The sequence below is a fragment of the Vespula vulgaris genome, chromosome 9 (assembly GCF_905475345.1).
Source record: "Vespula vulgaris chromosome 9, iyVesVulg1.1, whole genome shotgun sequence".
Classification (NCBI taxonomy): Eukaryota; Metazoa; Arthropoda; class Insecta; order Hymenoptera; family Vespidae; genus Vespula; species Vespula vulgaris.
Genome location: NC_066594.1, coordinates 8,424,246 through 8,439,714, shown reverse-complemented (window position 1 = coordinate 8,439,714; position 15,469 = coordinate 8,424,246). Strand labels below are relative to the sequence as shown.

Here is a 15,469-nt window from a genome sequence, read left to right as displayed (position 1 = left end):
AATAAAATTCGCGTTATTCGTCGTACCGCATAAAGAAATCTCTATTCTCGTCGCTCGTCATTAATCCAAGAAAAATCCCTTTCCCCGTTCTTCTCTCGCAGTTTCTTTCTCTCAAACAGGATACGCTAAGGTTTCCTTTCGCTTCGTTCAAGTGCCATCTTCGATAAGTACTTTGCCGCAAGAACGAAGGAACTAAGAAAGAAAAGGTACCCTTTCCCATTTTCTTCCTCCAACACGCAGCGAGACGGATAGAAGGAGTTTGCTCTACCCTCGTCGATGTTCTTCACGTAAACGCGTAACCTTGTGTTCGTGCGTTTCATCTCCACGCCCCTGTTTTCTTTTCTCTCTTTGAAACGCCTTCGCACTTTCGCTCGAAAGTACGCTCGAGTCATCTTTCTCTCCTCTCTCTCTCTCTCTCTCTCTCTCTCTCGATGGATCGTAAAACGGTTCGAAGAAGTGCTGAAAACGCTTTACGTCTCTAAAACCGGACGAGTTAACGAGAAGTAAGAAAACGTCGACTCGTCTTTAGAACTTTTGCGTATATAGATGTATATTCCGTGTACACGCATACGTATATCGCTACTCGGATACACCAAGTATATAAATTCATGTACGTGAAACAGTTTGCTAATCGATTCGATAGAAATATCTGTCTCCCTCATCGACGAGCCCATTTATCAGAGGGTCGTTCCATCCTCCTCGGATTCTCATCCTCGGAATCTTTCACGACCATCGCCCAAAATATTTCTTACGCATCGTCGGTCGAGCCGAGTGATGGATGACGGCTTCTTACGTCGGCCGAGATCCGTGCTATAGAGATCCCCGTTATGTCTTCTCGTTGCTCGAACAAACGCTGAGAGATTACCTTTATCGATCGGCTCCATCGATTTCTCTTACCATTGTCGTTGCATCGCCTCGTGTGTACCTTGTAAGGGATAGACGAGACGGTCGTTCGTAATGTAAATCGCAATGGGATTATTGCTAGGTGGGCTGCATTCAGCGAGCTTCCTAGCAGTGGGTTAATAAGGTAAAACGAACGGTTTCGTCGAATCGATGACAAAAGTACGCCTTTTCTACGTTTTCCCGAGCGATAAATTTCTCTTCGAGATGAAATATGTATCTTGCGAAAAGAGAGATTTCGCAGCAGCGGCTATTGGCACATCGCCATAACGGTTCGCAAAACAATGGTCGCGCACGAAGCGGAAGGAGCGCGACCGAGGAAGAATAGAGTGCACTCGCGTGCGATCGAACCATCCAAATACTCTTGTCGAACGCACGCGAAATTGGCTATGTACCTACGTAGACACGACCGCAGGAAGCGAATTTCTAGGGGTAAAGCTCGATCGCGTAACGCGTCTCCCGAAAAATGAATTTTTATTTTAATATCCACTAATAAGAATCGCTTAATATTCGTTCCTATGGATACCTACGGAGAGTGGGAAAGCATCGAATGGGATTTGAAAATAATTTCTATTCGTTCGACCGAATGATTCGAAGCGTTTTAATTAAATCGTGTATCGATCGTACACCGAAATTTATTCACTCCGGTACTGGTAGGTAGGCAGGCTGCTTTTTTTCAACGCGTATTTTCTATCGCACGTCGATGAAAAATAATTGACTCGATCACGAACTAGTATCTCTCCAACCAATCCTTAAAGCTTAATCTTCTTTCGAAACGTTCGAGCTTTGCACTGATCGGGCGAAAGACCCAACGAAAAAGATTTTTACGAAACGCCCTTTTTTCCGAAACCAACCGAGAGAAGGATCCGAGCGAGAGTGTCCCACTTTTTCTTCTTCTCCTTTCTTTTTTTTTCGCGCGCGACGTCCTCGCGTTTCGTTGGTATCGCGAATAGTCTCGTTGGACGAAAATCGATGCAGCGAGCAACGCGTTGAAAGAAAGTGTATCGAGAAACAATGTTTATTCGCGTCGTTGGATCGTGAAACGGGATAAACGAGAACGTAGTTCGTCGCATATATTTTAGATACGCAATATCTTTGGAAGAAAAAATTCTACCGTGATATTGTTGCCGCGAGTATCTGTAACAGTCCAGTCGGACGTAATCGGTCAAGTTGAGTCGTCATCCTTGTCGTCTAGTTATCCGAATATCGGGTCAAGGTTATCGGGCTCTAATGGAGCAACCAGCGGTCCACCGTGGCCACCGTGATTCTTGATAACCAGCAAAGACGACGTTGAATTCAATGGCTATCATCTCGGAAATGGCCGTTCGCCGTGCTGACCCTGCCGAAGAAATCAAGGACTTACGTTCTCTACATTCTATTTACTTTTTCCGTCTAATCGTTTCAACGCATTTATTACGTTTCAACCACGATGTAATTAACTTCCTCTTATTCATTGGTATATATACATATTTATTTATTTGTTTGTTTGTTCATTCATTCGTCGGTACTTTAGCGTTCGATAAGAGAAAGAAATCTAATACGAAGATGTAATCGTAAAACCACACGACGAGATTAGTATCGTCCGCAGTTCCAAAACGTCGTTACACGATGCATCCGAGATTAGAGGAAGTTTAGCGTTTCGATTTCGGGACAATGGGAATCTTACCTAGAGAGAAAACCGTATCGGAAAACCGTATCGGTATGTGCTTTACGCTCGTAAAGTATACATGCTCGTATATCCGTGCTCGTAGTATGACAAGGAAAACGTCAAATATATATTAAATCAAAGCATTGTTTGCACCACGGTGTGTGCACGCGCGCTCTCTCTCTCTCTCTCTCTCTCTCTCTCTCTCTCTCTCTCTCTCTCTCTCTCTGTCTGTCACGAGATTAAATCGCCTTGACAAAGATTTCCTTCCTTGTCAATTCGCAATTCGAGTATCCCAAGATTTGTTCGCGAAGGTCAACGAGCTAAGATCTTTGATCGCGATTGTCGTGGCGCTTGACGCGCGTGTAGGTATAAAAGAGAGACGCTCGAGAAAGGGACCTTAATCAAAGTGAGCGGTTTATAAGAGGGCGCCCGACAAATGTTTCACTCACAGTTCATCGAGGAGTCCCGCGAGTAAAAGCAAACGGGATCAAGCAAACGTCGCTTCTTCATTATCTTGGCATTTACGCGGCCTACCCTTTTCTCAAAAATATCTCGACCTTTTTCACGATATTCATCAAAGAGTGCTTCGATATCTTGTCGGCGGAAACGAACGAAAAGAGAAATCGGGAGTTTGCCGATTTTACGAGCCGACTTTCTTCGTGTCCTTCCACGCTTCTTCTTTCATTACGTAAACGACTGTTGTCGAACTAGGAGGAGCTAACAAACACGGTACTCGCGTGATTAAAATCGATTCGACCGTTCGTAGTAAATTACATTTATCGTCTATGATACCCGCGCGAATGAAACAACGCCGTGGTGTTCGAAAAAATCTAACTTTGTTCTCTTATCTAACAAAAATTTCTTATCTCACAAGCTCGTATTCTCCGAATTAATGTGTCTCTAAAGCGGCACATCGCGGATATAAGAGGAATCGCTGACCGATTGAGTCATCGTCGGCAAGAAAAAATTTTTTTTTTCATCGTTAATTAACTAGAGTAGAAGGAGAAAATAAGATAGAACGTGCCGATTTGTCGCGAATGGAACGACAACGGAAAGGAATCCGAAATGCTCGAGCGTCCACATTGATATCACGAAGACCAAGGAAAATCGAGAAGAAAGATTGACGGCGAAGCTCGAAGAGATCACCTACTGGTAAAAAGATCTGAAGGAAATTTCAATATCTTTGCGTTATCGTCATGGCGCTCGATAAAAGGTAATTATTACGAGAGAGAGAGAGAGAGAGACAGCGAAGCAAGTTCATTCCGCGTCAAAGTTTCTATTAAATTAAATCATTCGATTCGCAGCGAGGAAAACCAATCCATGTTACGGTACAGTTCAACCAATTATACAAAAGTCGTCAAAGTTAAAGACGTCTACGAAGATATCGAAAATAACAACAGCTGTTCAAACTTGGACGGTTCGTACAAGGTGGAAAATGACATAATTCGATACACGTCGAATCGGAAAGCCGTCTTTGCGCAGGTAATAGAATAATTCCGTCGTCTAAATAATCCCGTCTTTTCCATATTTTCAACGCTTATGGATTGGAAACTTTGAACGCTGCTTAGATTCCTACGAAATGACGCGTTCATAATGATTTATGGCCGCTCTCGTTTCTAGTCGATCGAATCGTGTGACGAACGTCGTTCTATCCGATCGACGAGCCTTTTCGTCCGAGATAAGAGTCATTGTTATTGCAGTGTTTGGTAGCCGGTGCAGTTTTGCTATTGGCAGCTGGTGCCGGAATGCCCATCGGTTACAGCGCTGTACTTTTGCCGCAATTGTCCGTAGAGAATGCGACTGTGTACGTGGATCGTGAGCTTGGATCGTGGATAGGCAAGTAATCATAATTTTGTTTCTTTTCATCTTCGATAAATGTCAAGTTTGTGATTTGGATCCGAAATAGAACGTACCTATATCCCTCTTACTCCTCGGAGCTAGCCCGCGTATAGCGACTTCTCGCGTGATCTTAATCGTAAACGTGACTTCTATTCTCGCTCGAGAGACCGTGATTCATCCATCGTCGGCCGAGGCGAGAGCAACCGCGAGATTATACGAGAGAGCGTCGTAGAGTTGGGAATTGGACAGTTGGACCGTGACCCACTCGCGAGTAGTTGCTTTTTCACGGGGATAATCTGCTATAGACCGCGATCATTTATCACCGACGATTAGCATCGCCGTCAAGCGTGAGAGGTCCGCTTGGGATCGGTGATCCGCAACCAAGGATCATCCCCTTTGTTGGATCGCCGGATGCTACTCGTAACGATGCCATCTAGTCTACGGCATCTAGTCTAGCGGTTCGAATAAATTATATTAAGCGATTTACACGATCTTACGATTTAACGTTAAAGTCCAATCGGATTACAGTATACTTTTAATATTCGATCTTACGTCGAGAAAAGGAAACGGAATGGAACGTAAAAGGAACATTCGGCGATTTCTTTAATTTCATTCGATTAGTTCTTTGCATCAGACCTTTGGAGAAGTGTCTTCTCTAACGGGCTCCGATATGGATAGGCAAACGAATTGCATTCCTTGAAAGAAAATTGGGACACTGCGGAGAAGGAAGGAATTTAACGTTCTTTTAGTCTTCCTTTTATGCCCTCTCTCTCTCTCTCTCTCTCTCCTCTCTGCGCTTCTATACGGTTCCATAAAGGTTGTAGCGTTTACTTTAATGTTTCGACGATCTAGAGGAAATTAAGACCCATTAAGCTATCTCGGTGAGTATACGAGTAATACGAAAATTCATTGCGCCCGTTATTTATGGCTGTTCCATAGAGAGAGAGAGAGAGAGAGAGAGAGAAGGAAATAAAAAAATAAAAAGTGAAACTTTGGTTTACAAGTAATTCGTAATCGTACTATGAAAAAAATTGTCCACAGCATCGGTCCACAGTTTGGCGACTCCGATAGGATCGTTACTCTCGGGTCCCTTTCTCGATACGTTAGGCAGACGGGGATGTCTGCAATTATCCGCTGTACCACTTTGTCTCGGCTGGATCGTGATGGGTTTTGCGAAAAACATTCCCGCTTTACTCGTCGGCCGAATCGTATCCGGTTTCGCGGTGGGATTTATGGGTGTACCGAGTCAGGTAAGCGATATTAGCAGCGCTCTTATGTAGATATTTAATGGAAGCACGTTTGACTTTTTTTATTTTTTGTCAACGATGTTCCTAGCTAGAGTTGCTCGATACGTTCTTGAAATAGAACGAATCTACTCCGTTACAACACGTTAATCATGTTAATAGGTACTGGTAGGAGAAACCGCCGATCCGGAACTCCGTGGAATTTTAGTGGCCAGTGCTTTTGCGGCTTACAGTTTCGGTATACTTTTGATTTATGCTTTTGGTGCATCCTTCGAATGGAACGTCGTTGCTTTTTGCGGCACCGTTTTACCCATCGTTGCGTTTATCTCGTTCTCATTCGTACCGGAAAGTCCCGCTTGGCTGGTCAGAGAAGGAAAGATCGAAAAAGCGAGAAGAGCTTTATTGTGGTTGAGAGGAGGCGACGTAGAACAGGTAAAACCAATACTCCTAACGGGTTGCGTCTCGTTAATTTCCTGATTGATATTTGAGATAATACGCTCTCGTGCGTCGCGTTTCTCCTAGATGAACACGGAAATTGCTATATTGGAAGCCAGAGCGAAACTCGACATCGGGCAGAAATCATTAGCAACGTCGTTCGGTCGACGAGTCTCCTCGACGTGGTCCACTATCGTTAGTCCTAACGTGCTCAAACCGTTGTCCATCATTAATATCTTCAACGCTTTGCAATTAAGCAGCGGGACGTACGTAATAGTATTCTACGCGGTTGATCTCGTACGAGACGTCGGTGAGTTCCCAATAGTAACGTACAACGCTTTATGGAGTCAAGCTATACTTATTCGAAGAAAGATAAGTCATTTCGTCATTTTTCATTTTTTCTCCTTGTCATAGGTGGCAAGAACGTGGATAGTTATTTAGCCGCCATAATAACGGCATTGACAAGATTCCTTTTCTGTCTGCTAGCTTGCGTCTTGCTCCTTAAGATCGGCAGACGAAGTCTCGCTATTTTTTCAGCGATAGGTACGAGCCTAGCTTCGCTCGTACTCGTGGCGTACACCTTGATAAGGAAGGAAGAATCCGACGTGGATGTAAGTCCGTTCGTAGAATTAAGCTAGGATCGTCGGCGTAACGCACGCGCGTGCATAAAAGCGTTCGCTTTCTGTTTCAGGCGTACGTTCTTGGTATATGTTTGTTCGCTTATGTCGGCGCCAACACCGTAGGCTTGTTTACCCTTCCCGGCTTGATGATCGGTGAATTGTTACCGCAAAACGCTCGTGGTATCGCCGGAGGTTTCAATTTCTTTATTTTCAACTTTTTACTATTCCTTGCGACCAAATCTTTCCCAACGGTACGTTACGCTTGTCATTATTTTTATTTATATTTTTAATTTCTTATTATCTCGTTTCTCTGAGACGCCCGTACGACGACTAATAAGCTTTGGAATTCCACTAAAATAATATTCTATATTGAAATGTAGATAAATAATGCGGTAGGCATAACCGGTGCCTTTGCTATTTTCGGAACGTCCGCGTTATTAGAGGCAGCTTTCGTCTACGTTGCACTACCGGAAACGAAGAATCGCACGTTAGAAGAGATCGAGGATTATTTTCAGGTGAGAACGAAGGACACGTGTATCGATTAGCACGATCGTCGATTCTGCGAATAAGCGAGTCATTGTATTTCTTTTTTCTTTCTTTATTTTATTTTATTATTTTTTTTTTTTTTTCCCAGCAAAGTAATCTTCTTTGGATAACCAGATCGAGAGAGCAAAGGCAGAACGATGGAATTATCCTGAGGCATTCTTAATATCCGCATCGTTTCGCGCTACCGTGTGTAAATAAACGCGTCTTTTAATTTATGTCAATTTCGAGTAGTCTCCTTCTCGAACGATACGTATATTTTTTGATAATTGTTATTAGTAACGTAAGTTGTACAAAGATACGATTAAAATACGGAATGACGTTGAAGGGAGAATACGAGGTTTGACAAATCCCATTGCATGAAACGGGTGGATACCTTTTTTACAGACTTTACGTTTATTTATCGATTCATTTGCACAGATATGTTTCTCATAACAATGTTTAGCTCTTCTAGAGGATAAATATAACAATTTTCTATTTATATCAATGAAACTTGGTTTCGCATCGAATTAACGCTGTATAATACTTATCTATGTTTTGACCAATATGTTACAATCATAAATATAAATGTAATATTTGTTGTACGATAAATTACAACTTAAACGGATTTTTTATTGTTATTATAAAAAAAAAAAAACACATGAGGAGGACGGGAAGAAAAAGAAAAAGAATCGGTAGAGTACATTTGATCTACGTAATGAAGCTGTTTCTAAAAATACGCAACACGTCGTTATTACGTAAACTTATCACTTTAATGTACTTCACAAACGAGCTTCGTAATAAGGCGCGTAACATAGACGACAATTTCCTTCTTAAGCATGTGGATTACGGAATTTCTCTCCGGCAAATTTGGCAGCCGATCCAAGTTCTTCCTCTATACGAAGGATTTGATTGTACTTGGCTAAACGTTCGGAACGACAGGGTGCGCCAGTTTTGATTTGACCGGTCGACAGACCAACGACCAAATCGGCGATGAACGTGTCTTCCGTTTCTCCGGAACGATGGGACACCATGGTGCCCCATCCGTTTTCTTTACCGTAGTTGTGAGCGTTGATCGATTCGGTAACCGTACCGATTTGATTGACCTTCAATAGAAGACAATTGCAAGCCTTCTTCTCGACCGCCGTCTTGATTCTGGAAAATGAAAGAAGGCAGAAATGTACGATCGGTTTTCTCCTCCTTCTGTTCACTCGTCGCTTACCTCGTTGGATTTGTCACGGTGAGATCATCGCCCACTATCTGAATAGGAGTAGCGGCTGTCATGGCTGACCAAGAATCCCAAGCATCTTGATCGAACGGATCTTCGATCGATACGATTGGGAAATCTTTAACGAATTCCAAGTATAGGTTTTTAAGAGCTTCCGGATCCAAATACTTGCTAGGGTCGGACTTTTCGTTCTTGAAATCTAAATCGTACTTTCCGTTTTTGTAAAATTCGGATGCGGCTACGTCCATACCGATCTTTATCTTTCCCTCGTATCCGGCTATCTACGGATTCACGAATTACGATTACACCGATTCGACCAGAGTATTTTTCAAATTCTTACCTTAATGGCATCTATGATCAAATTCAAAGCTTCCTTGTTTTCCAAAATATTGGGAGCGAAACCACCCTCGTCGCCAACCGCAGTAGCGTCCAAACCAAACTTCTTTTTAATTCCTGCCTTGAGATGATGATATACTTCGCTGCCCATTTTCATAGCTTCGGTGAAACTGCCAGCACCCGTTGGTAAGATCATAAATTCTTGCATGGCCAATTTGTTGCCAGCGTGGGATCCGCCATTGATCACGTTGAAAGCAGGAACCGGTAAGATGATTTCTTTGTTTCCAGCCAATTCTGCGATGTATCTATAATCAAAGAATAGAAAGATATCAACCGGTTATTTGTATCGATCAATAATACTTGCTACGCACTTGTACAACGGTATTCCTTTCTTGGCAGCTCCCGCTTTACAAACTGCCAATGAAACGCCTAAGATCGCATTGGCGCCAAGTTTGGACTTGTTGGGGGTTCCGTCTAGTTTGAGAAGGAAATTGTCGATATCTGTTTGTTGGGTAATTTCCAGGTTGGCCTATAAAAGTATTCAAAATTTTCTCAACGTGTAGACGCACGCGCGGAAATTATCTGACCAAGCTTATATACCAAACAAAAAATATATACCTTCAATAATTCAGGGGCGATAATAGTGTTGATGTTGTCTACGGCTTTGAATACAGATTTTCCATGATATTTAGATTTGTCGTTGTCTCTAAGTTCAAGAGCTTCGTGGACTCCTGTCGACGCGCCTGATGGTACAGCGGCCCGAAAAAGACCACATTCCGTGACTAAGTCGACCTAAGAATCACGAGTGTTATTCGTTAAAATTGATAATAACCGATATATCTCGAACCATGCTCGAAAAGAATTTCCTTCAAAATATTTTTACCTCTACGGTTGGGTTACCACGGGAGTCAAAAATTTGACGTGCCTTGATACTTTTAATTGGCATTTCGCAGTTGATTGTATCGTAATTGAAAGTTGAAGATCTAAAAAAATAACATGATTATACGTCCGATCGATCTATCAATCAAAATCCATTCATGTACACGAGCTTTTGGTATATCGCAAATAAATATTGCTAACGCATATCTTTCTAAGATAAGATCGATGATTAGAACAAATCGTTGAGAAGTAAAATCGCGATATGTTCGCGATATTATATTGTCAGAAGCCACCTTTGAGTAACTTTCGACCTTGACAAGGTCAACGCTAAGAGGACCACTTAAATATACATGTAGAAATGATGGAGATAAATCTTGCCTTCGAAGAATTTGCCTTTTTTGAAAATGTCGAGACGCTACAAATAGATCTTGACACGAGGAAAATAAATAACACAAAATTTCTTTTTCGAAATTTCGGATAGCGCATTGAAAACTCCCGGCACACAAGATTTTATTCAGCATGATCGAACGTTAAAATCTATCGTTATTGCGGTTAAACGAGATCATTATAACGATTGAATGAAATAAAGTTTTTAGTAAAAAAGAAATACTTATACTTTTTTAAATGACACTTATGCAATAAACGTAATGATATCCATCCACTTACCAAACGCGACGATCTACTTGGATAGTTCGAAGCAGAATGAAGTAACAGCCTATTGGTACTCTCGTATCGTACCTTATTTCGAATCGACTTTTATCGATTGCCAACCAACAAAGATTTTCTTTAGAGAATATATAGCATATATGTGGCATGCATAATACAAATATATTAATAATAGATTAATAATCATTCTTTATATGTGTTATATCGTTAGTGTTTTATTTCGAAACGATTTAAATAAATTTTTTTACGAACGAAAAGCGACATCGGTTTTTGAGAGTAAAACCAGAGAATCGTATTAAATATATCCGTTCTTTGGCGCATTGACGTTTTCTTTTTATCAACGATACGTGTAGACAAAAATAAAAATACCTTTTTAAAGTAGGAAATAATAAACTTTGAGAATCTTACACGTTTTCATTGGCTGCCGACGTGTCTCTTCTATCGCGATTGGTTACTGTTGGAACGTTTAGAACGGTTCGCATGCTTCGGAACGTTGCATTAATGTTGTACTTTAGAGGAATGCAAATGATATAAAATAAATTTTATTCTTTCGTTTATTTGGACTTGTTCGTCGATTACGCGTATTTATCATAACGTAATCGATCTTTTCGGATCTCATTCGAATCTTCGTTCGAACGAGGGCGTCGTGTGTGGTAGGCTTTACATTCTACAAGGTGTATCGAAATATACTCGAAGGCACTTGTAAAGATTAGTGCGAATTTATATCGATTCGGAATTTCTATGTAAAGTGGTAAAATGAAAATATCGTTTATAAAGTGATAATAAAACGACTCTCTTTGAAAGATTCGATACGCAAAAAGAGAACAAAATATTGATACTTCGAAGCATTGCTGTTACATTTAAGATTGAAAAAGAATTCATTGATATCACCAATGACTTTCGTTCTAACGGAAGAAGAAAGGAGAATCTTCGATTTATTGAGGTTAGAAGGATGTTGTTTGAGATGTTGTTTACGCTTCACCGGATGCAGAAACGTTAAGTATTATCAAGATCTTGCCGAATTGGAACACCTTGTATGTTGTTTGTTTCATATTTCATATATCGACGATCGTCGAATACGATCTCACTTTTGTCACGTACGATTTATCAGGTACAATATTCGGAAGTAAACAAACTATACGCCAAGGAGGAAGTCCTTCCTTGTATCGCATGTTTAGGCATTCTTCAACCTAAAGTGGAAGAAAGTGTAATAGAAAGAGTAAGTCGATGGTAAATATTTACCGTTTATTCTTTTTTAACAAGAATATTAGAAATTTTATGTAGTATATTTTAGTATCACAAATATCTATATATATATATATATATATATATGCATACGCACGACGTCTATATTTTTTCCAGATAGTACAAGAAGTGAAGAAGCAAAACTACGATTGTTCGACCTTTACTTGCGCTTTAACCGTACCGATATCCTTGTGTCTCAGAGAAAGGTCGTTGCACATTTATATCGCCAAAAAGTTTGACCTAACCAAATCGGACTTTAGTAATCTCAAGTACAAAACCCTTAATGTTAAAGACGTATGGAAATGGATTGCGCTTCCTAGATTGGAAGATACCATAGGAAAACGTCCAGATTTAACAAAGCCCTCTCCGTTTTTACTAGAAATTTGTTTCGTATATGCATGCGACGAAAACGAATGTTGCGCATTGTACGTTAGATTTTTTTTGGTACCATTCGGTGTTGCTATATTTATACTATCATTTAAAATACTTGATCCACAAATATATTTTCATATTTTTCCAGATTAGACAAATTGGGAAATAATCGTAACAAATGTTCAGAAAAAAAAAGAAAGTACGACAACAATAAATACAGTAGAAAACACATTGAATCTGTGATGTCCAGTACAACGGACGAAATATTTGAAAAGTATTATCTATTTCCGCCGACTCAACCAGATTCTTTTATAAATATTGGGAACGTTTTGTGTTCTCACAGTAGTATTTTCATAGGAGGTGATAATTATTAACGATCTTCTTCTTAAAAAGAAATCGAGCGTCATGTACGTAACTGTATTGTTCTTTTATTAGGACGCTATAACAAGCTTTCGCGACAGCTCAGTCAAACACCTTGGTTCATCAATGGTGAAAAAAAAATGGAAACATCCGTGCAAGACATATTGTGCGAACCGATTGCCAAAGCTGTTAAAGCCGAATGTAATTTGATAGTTTGATTCAAAAAATATGGGAATATATGATTTAAGTAACGCACTATATATACGCACGTTATTCTTTTTCGTAGCAATCAAATTTTTATCTTCTGGAAGAGAAGACGTCGACGTAAGAAACATACATTCTGGCAGACCGTTTGCGGTCGAATTAATAAATCCTCGAATTACGAAGATAACTTCTGAACTTTTATCAAATTTAGTTACTATCATCAATGATAGTTCTACGCAAGTGAAAGTAACGACTAATTTGAAGTTACTAAATAGGTAAGTGGCTCGATAAATGTGACACGTTTTATATATGTACATACATATATATTCTCTTGTATATCTTACGTGATCTACTTCCAGGGACGATTTAAAAAAATTAAAAGAAGGTGAAAATGTTAAAACAAAATTTTATCGAGCACTTTGCGTATGTCGCAAAGCACCGCAAGACAAATCATGCCTTGAAGCTTTAAATAAATTAAAAAACGTAAAAATAATTCAAAAGACACCGATCAGAGTTCTGCACAGACGTCCGTTGACTCCCCGTGTGCGTTTCATATACGATATGCGCGCTCGATGGGCAAAACCACAAGAATTAAAAAATTTACCAAACGCACCCACCGACGACAATACTTTTTTTGTATTGGATGTAAAAACACAAGCAGGTACTTATGTCAAAGAATTCGTTCATGGAGATTTTGGACGAACGAAGCCAAGTTTATGCGATCTATTGAATACGGAAGTAGACATTGTCGCGTTAGATGTTACAGGCATCAATTTAAATTGGCCATAAAAAATCGTATAATTTAATTCTTCCTCTACCTCTCTTTTTTCGAGAGGGATTATAAATATATAAATTTATATATAACGTCGTATCGCATCGCGTCTACGATTTTATACAAGAGGATATGTATGTATATACACACGTCATACACGCATTCACCAAATAAAAATGTATCCTTAGAGTTTTATTACTTTTACGATTAGTTTTCCGAGCGCTCCTGTGTATATATGCATATATAAAGTTTATATATATGTACGTATATATAAAATCTTGAAGCATTATTTTCCGTTATCTTAAATTTGTTGATATATTTGGTCATACGTATAAAAATAATTACGCATTCATACAAAATGGAATACAACGAGCAACTATCGATCGAGCGAGCCACGAGGCTACTTTAAATACGATTATATTACTTTATATACACGCAACGTTTGTACGATATCATTTTGGATTATTCTTATGTTCTTGTATCCAAAAATGTTTCTTTACAGCTGCCAGTGATATTCTTTCAGAACCTTTCCTTTTGATTAGCTGAAATTATTACAAAAGAAATTGCAAATAAAATGTTTTTACTGGCAATTAGTTCAATCCCTTGAATGAAATGTTACCTTTGAAATAAGATCTTTGGCACCGGGCGTAATTTGTTCCGGCCATTGTATATTCAAAGTTTTTATCTTAACATATGTTTCTTGTTGAGAATCGCTGAGGAATGGTGGTCTGCCGACTAGAAATTCGTAACAGAGTATTCCGAGGCACCAATGATCGACGTATACATCGTACGTTTGTCCAGTTACCATCTCCGGCGGTAAATAATCTAATGTTCCACATAACGTAGTTCGTCTACGATAATATATTTGACGATGAATACATAAATTTTAATCTCTACGAGCTACGACAAAAGTTACGTATCGTGGAAATGGCAAGTAAACGCTCGATATCTTTTAAACTTACTTTGACGAAGGTGCATGAACTGACCATCCAAAATCTGCTAATTTTACGTCACCGTTATACGTAAGCAATAAATTTTCAGGTTTTATATCTCTATGGATTACATTATTTTTGTGGCAATATTCCAAAGCATCGGCTACTTGATACGTATATTTGGCCGAGCTAAAAAGAAATAAGAAAGTAAAGAAAGCGTCCGTCGTAATAGCCTAAACGAAAACTATCGAAAATGCGTACAGATGTTCGTTAAATCTTTCTCCTGGTTGACGCTTTAACTCCTTATAAAGTTCTCCTCTTGCGGCAAATTCTAATACTAAATAAATTCGTTTGTGGTCATGGAAATAAGTTAATAATTGAAGAATGTGGGGATGCCTGTAAAAAAGGAAAAATGCTTTAAAGATAATTCACAGGAGAAAGCTGAAAGTTTTAAATTTATCAAATTACCGTAAATGCGACTGTATCTCAATCTCGCGCATGACTTGTTTCTCAACGCGACCTTTTATCAGTTCGATCTTATAAAGAGTTTTTAAGGCTATCATATAACGAGTAGTCTTTTCTCTGGCAAGATAGACGCGACCGAACTTTCCACGTCCTAGAGGAGCCCCAATCTCAAAATCATTCAGGCTCCATTGATATCTGCAAGGTGGAGAGAATGAAGTCAAAACATTTCCTTATTTCGGCGCATTAATTTTTTATGAAACTTTTACGCCGTACTTATGACCACGTCCTTCAATATGCTCTTGCATTTTGTACAACGTGTTTTGCGCATTTTCCGTATATTCCGGAGGAATGTTCGAAGATAATTTTAAATTTTGGAGCATCAAGGCCATGCTAAAGCAATATCGTTCACCTTTATCGCTTAATTGTCTGAAATGAAAGCAAAGCGTGCATATATCGGGAAGCTTCGATATTAATTAACACTGTAAAAAGAATATTTGTTAATCGATTGACTCCGAGGACACGATGTAACGATCGAATGCAACGAATGACGTTAAATAAATACCTGTGATCGTTCGCAAACGATTGGAAACCTTTTATAGGATAGATCTGAGAATTGTACTTGATTCTATTAAATAAAAATATCGAAATCACAAATTCATAAAACTCGAAAGAGGAAGCGACGCTCGTTCGACTTGCCTCTCGCGAAACGACACTCTCTGCTTCTCGTATAACTGATATTTCAAATCTATCATTGTACGGTGCAGGGTATTCAAACGTTCAAACTAACGTTACAGGTCAACCA

General features: G+C 39.6%; 4 protein-coding genes across 7 annotated transcripts; 2 read left to right on the top strand and 2 right to left on the bottom strand.

Annotated features, from left to right (window-relative positions):
• Positions 1–2,825: 2,825 nt before the first annotated feature.
• LOC127066036 (facilitated trehalose transporter Tret1-2 homolog) lies at positions 2,826–7,463 on the top strand. Its single transcript, XM_050999256.1, has 10 exons — positions 2,826–3,761; positions 3,853–4,030; positions 4,249–4,384; positions 5,429–5,637; positions 5,794–6,063; positions 6,154–6,376; positions 6,481–6,677; positions 6,758–6,937; positions 7,067–7,201; positions 7,321–7,463. The coding sequence occupies exons 1-10, from the start codon at positions 3,745–3,747 to the stop codon at positions 7,393–7,395; spliced, it is 1,620 nt and encodes a 539-aa protein (XP_050855213.1). The 5' UTR covers positions 2,826–3,744; the 3' UTR covers positions 7,396–7,463.
• A 139-nt stretch (positions 7,464–7,602) lies between these two features.
• On the bottom strand, positions 7,603–10,478 carry LOC127066039 (enolase). Of its 2 annotated transcripts, none has more exons than XM_050999263.1 (7): positions 10,318–10,478; positions 9,656–9,755; positions 9,391–9,564; positions 9,144–9,301; positions 8,777–9,077; positions 8,431–8,717; positions 7,603–8,363 (listed from the first exon to the last, which is right to left on the bottom strand). In XM_050999263.1, exons 2-7 carry the CDS (start codon positions 9,716–9,718, stop codon positions 8,042–8,044), a joined length of 1,305 nt encoding a protein of 434 aa, XP_050855220.1. In that variant the 5' UTR covers positions 9,719–9,755; positions 10,318–10,478; the 3' UTR covers positions 7,603–8,041. The 2 variants fall into 2 exon arrangements, with proteins under 2 accessions (XP_050855220.1, XP_050855219.1); XM_050999262.1 differs by lacking the exon at positions 10,318–10,478 and adding an exon at positions 10,030–10,172.
• Positions 10,479–10,902: 424 nt separating this feature from the next.
• Positions 10,903–13,860, top strand: LOC127066038 (tRNA pseudouridine synthase Pus10). Of its 2 annotated transcripts, none has more exons than XM_050999260.1 (7): positions 10,903–11,351; positions 11,429–11,536; positions 11,680–11,987; positions 12,083–12,294; positions 12,370–12,495; positions 12,581–12,773; positions 12,858–13,860. In XM_050999260.1, the coding sequence occupies exons 1-7, from the start codon at positions 11,211–11,213 to the stop codon at positions 13,285–13,287; spliced, it is 1,518 nt and encodes a 505-aa protein (XP_050855217.1). In that variant the 5' UTR covers positions 10,903–11,210; the 3' UTR covers positions 13,288–13,860. The 2 variants fall into 2 exon arrangements, with proteins under 2 accessions (XP_050855217.1, XP_050855218.1); XM_050999261.1 differs by having other exon boundaries at positions 11,311–11,351; positions 11,429–11,547.
• On the bottom strand, positions 13,272–15,423 carry LOC127066041 (aurora kinase B). 2 transcript variants are annotated; one of them, XM_050999266.1, is made up of 7 exons: positions 15,230–15,423; positions 14,941–15,146; positions 14,671–14,862; positions 14,464–14,598; positions 14,233–14,391; positions 13,890–14,121; positions 13,272–13,812 (listed from the first exon to the last, which is right to left on the bottom strand). In XM_050999266.1, the coding sequence occupies exons 2-7, from the start codon at positions 15,054–15,056 to the stop codon at positions 13,723–13,725; spliced, it is 924 nt and encodes a 307-aa protein (XP_050855223.1). In that variant the 5' UTR covers positions 15,057–15,146; positions 15,230–15,423; the 3' UTR covers positions 13,272–13,722. The 2 variants fall into 2 exon arrangements, with proteins under 2 accessions (XP_050855223.1, XP_050855222.1); XM_050999265.1 differs by having other exon boundaries at positions 14,941–15,093.
• Positions 15,424–15,469: the final 46 nt, after the last annotated feature.

What these genes read in the sequence shown, in the direction of transcription:
- LOC127066036 (XM_050999256.1), top strand. An exon ending in TGATCTCGTACGAGACGTCG is followed by an intron (nt 6,377 to 6,480) that starts GTGAGTTCCCAA and finishes TCCTTGTCATAG; the next exon opens with GTGGCAAGAACGTGGATAGT. An exon ending in CGACCAAATCTTTCCCAACG is followed by an intron (nt 6,938 to 7,066) that starts GTACGTTACGCT and finishes ATTGAAATGTAG; the next exon opens with ATAAATAATGCGGTAGGCAT.
- LOC127066039 (XM_050999262.1), bottom strand. Translation starts at nt 10,172, where the DNA reads ATGCTGAATAAAATCTTGTGTGCCGGGAGTTTTCAATGCGCTATCCGA. An exon ending in AAAGGAATACCGTTGTACAA is followed by an intron (nt 9,078 to 9,143) that starts GTGCGTAGCAAG and finishes CTTTGATTATAG; the next exon opens with ATACATCGCAGAATTGGCTG. An exon ending in ACCGTGACAAATCCAACGAG is followed by an intron (nt 8,364 to 8,430) that starts GTAAGCGACGAG and finishes TTCATTTTCCAG; the next exon opens with AATCAAGACGGCGGTCGAGA.
- LOC127066038 (XM_050999260.1), top strand. Translation starts at nt 11,211, where the DNA reads ATGACTTTCGTTCTAACGGAAGAAGAAAGGAGAATCTTCGATTTATTG. An exon ending in TTGCCGAATTGGAACACCTT is followed by an intron (nt 11,352 to 11,428) that starts GTATGTTGTTTG and finishes ACGATTTATCAG; the next exon opens with GTACAATATTCGGAAGTAAA. An exon ending in CAGTAGTATTTTCATAGGAG is followed by an intron (nt 12,295 to 12,369) that starts GTGATAATTATT and finishes TTCTTTTATTAG; the next exon opens with GACGCTATAACAAGCTTTCG.
- LOC127066041 (XM_050999266.1), bottom strand. Translation starts at nt 15,056, where the DNA reads ATGGCCTTGATGCTCCAAAATTTAAAATTATCTTCGAACATTCCTCCG. An exon ending in ATTGAAGGACGTGGTCATAA is followed by an intron (nt 14,863 to 14,940) that starts GTACGGCGTAAA and finishes TCCACCTTGCAG; the next exon opens with ATATCAATGGAGCCTGAATG. An exon ending in CCAAAGATCTTATTTCAAAG is followed by an intron (nt 13,813 to 13,889) that starts GTAACATTTCAT and finishes TAATAATTTCAG; the next exon opens with CTAATCAAAAGGAAAGGTTC.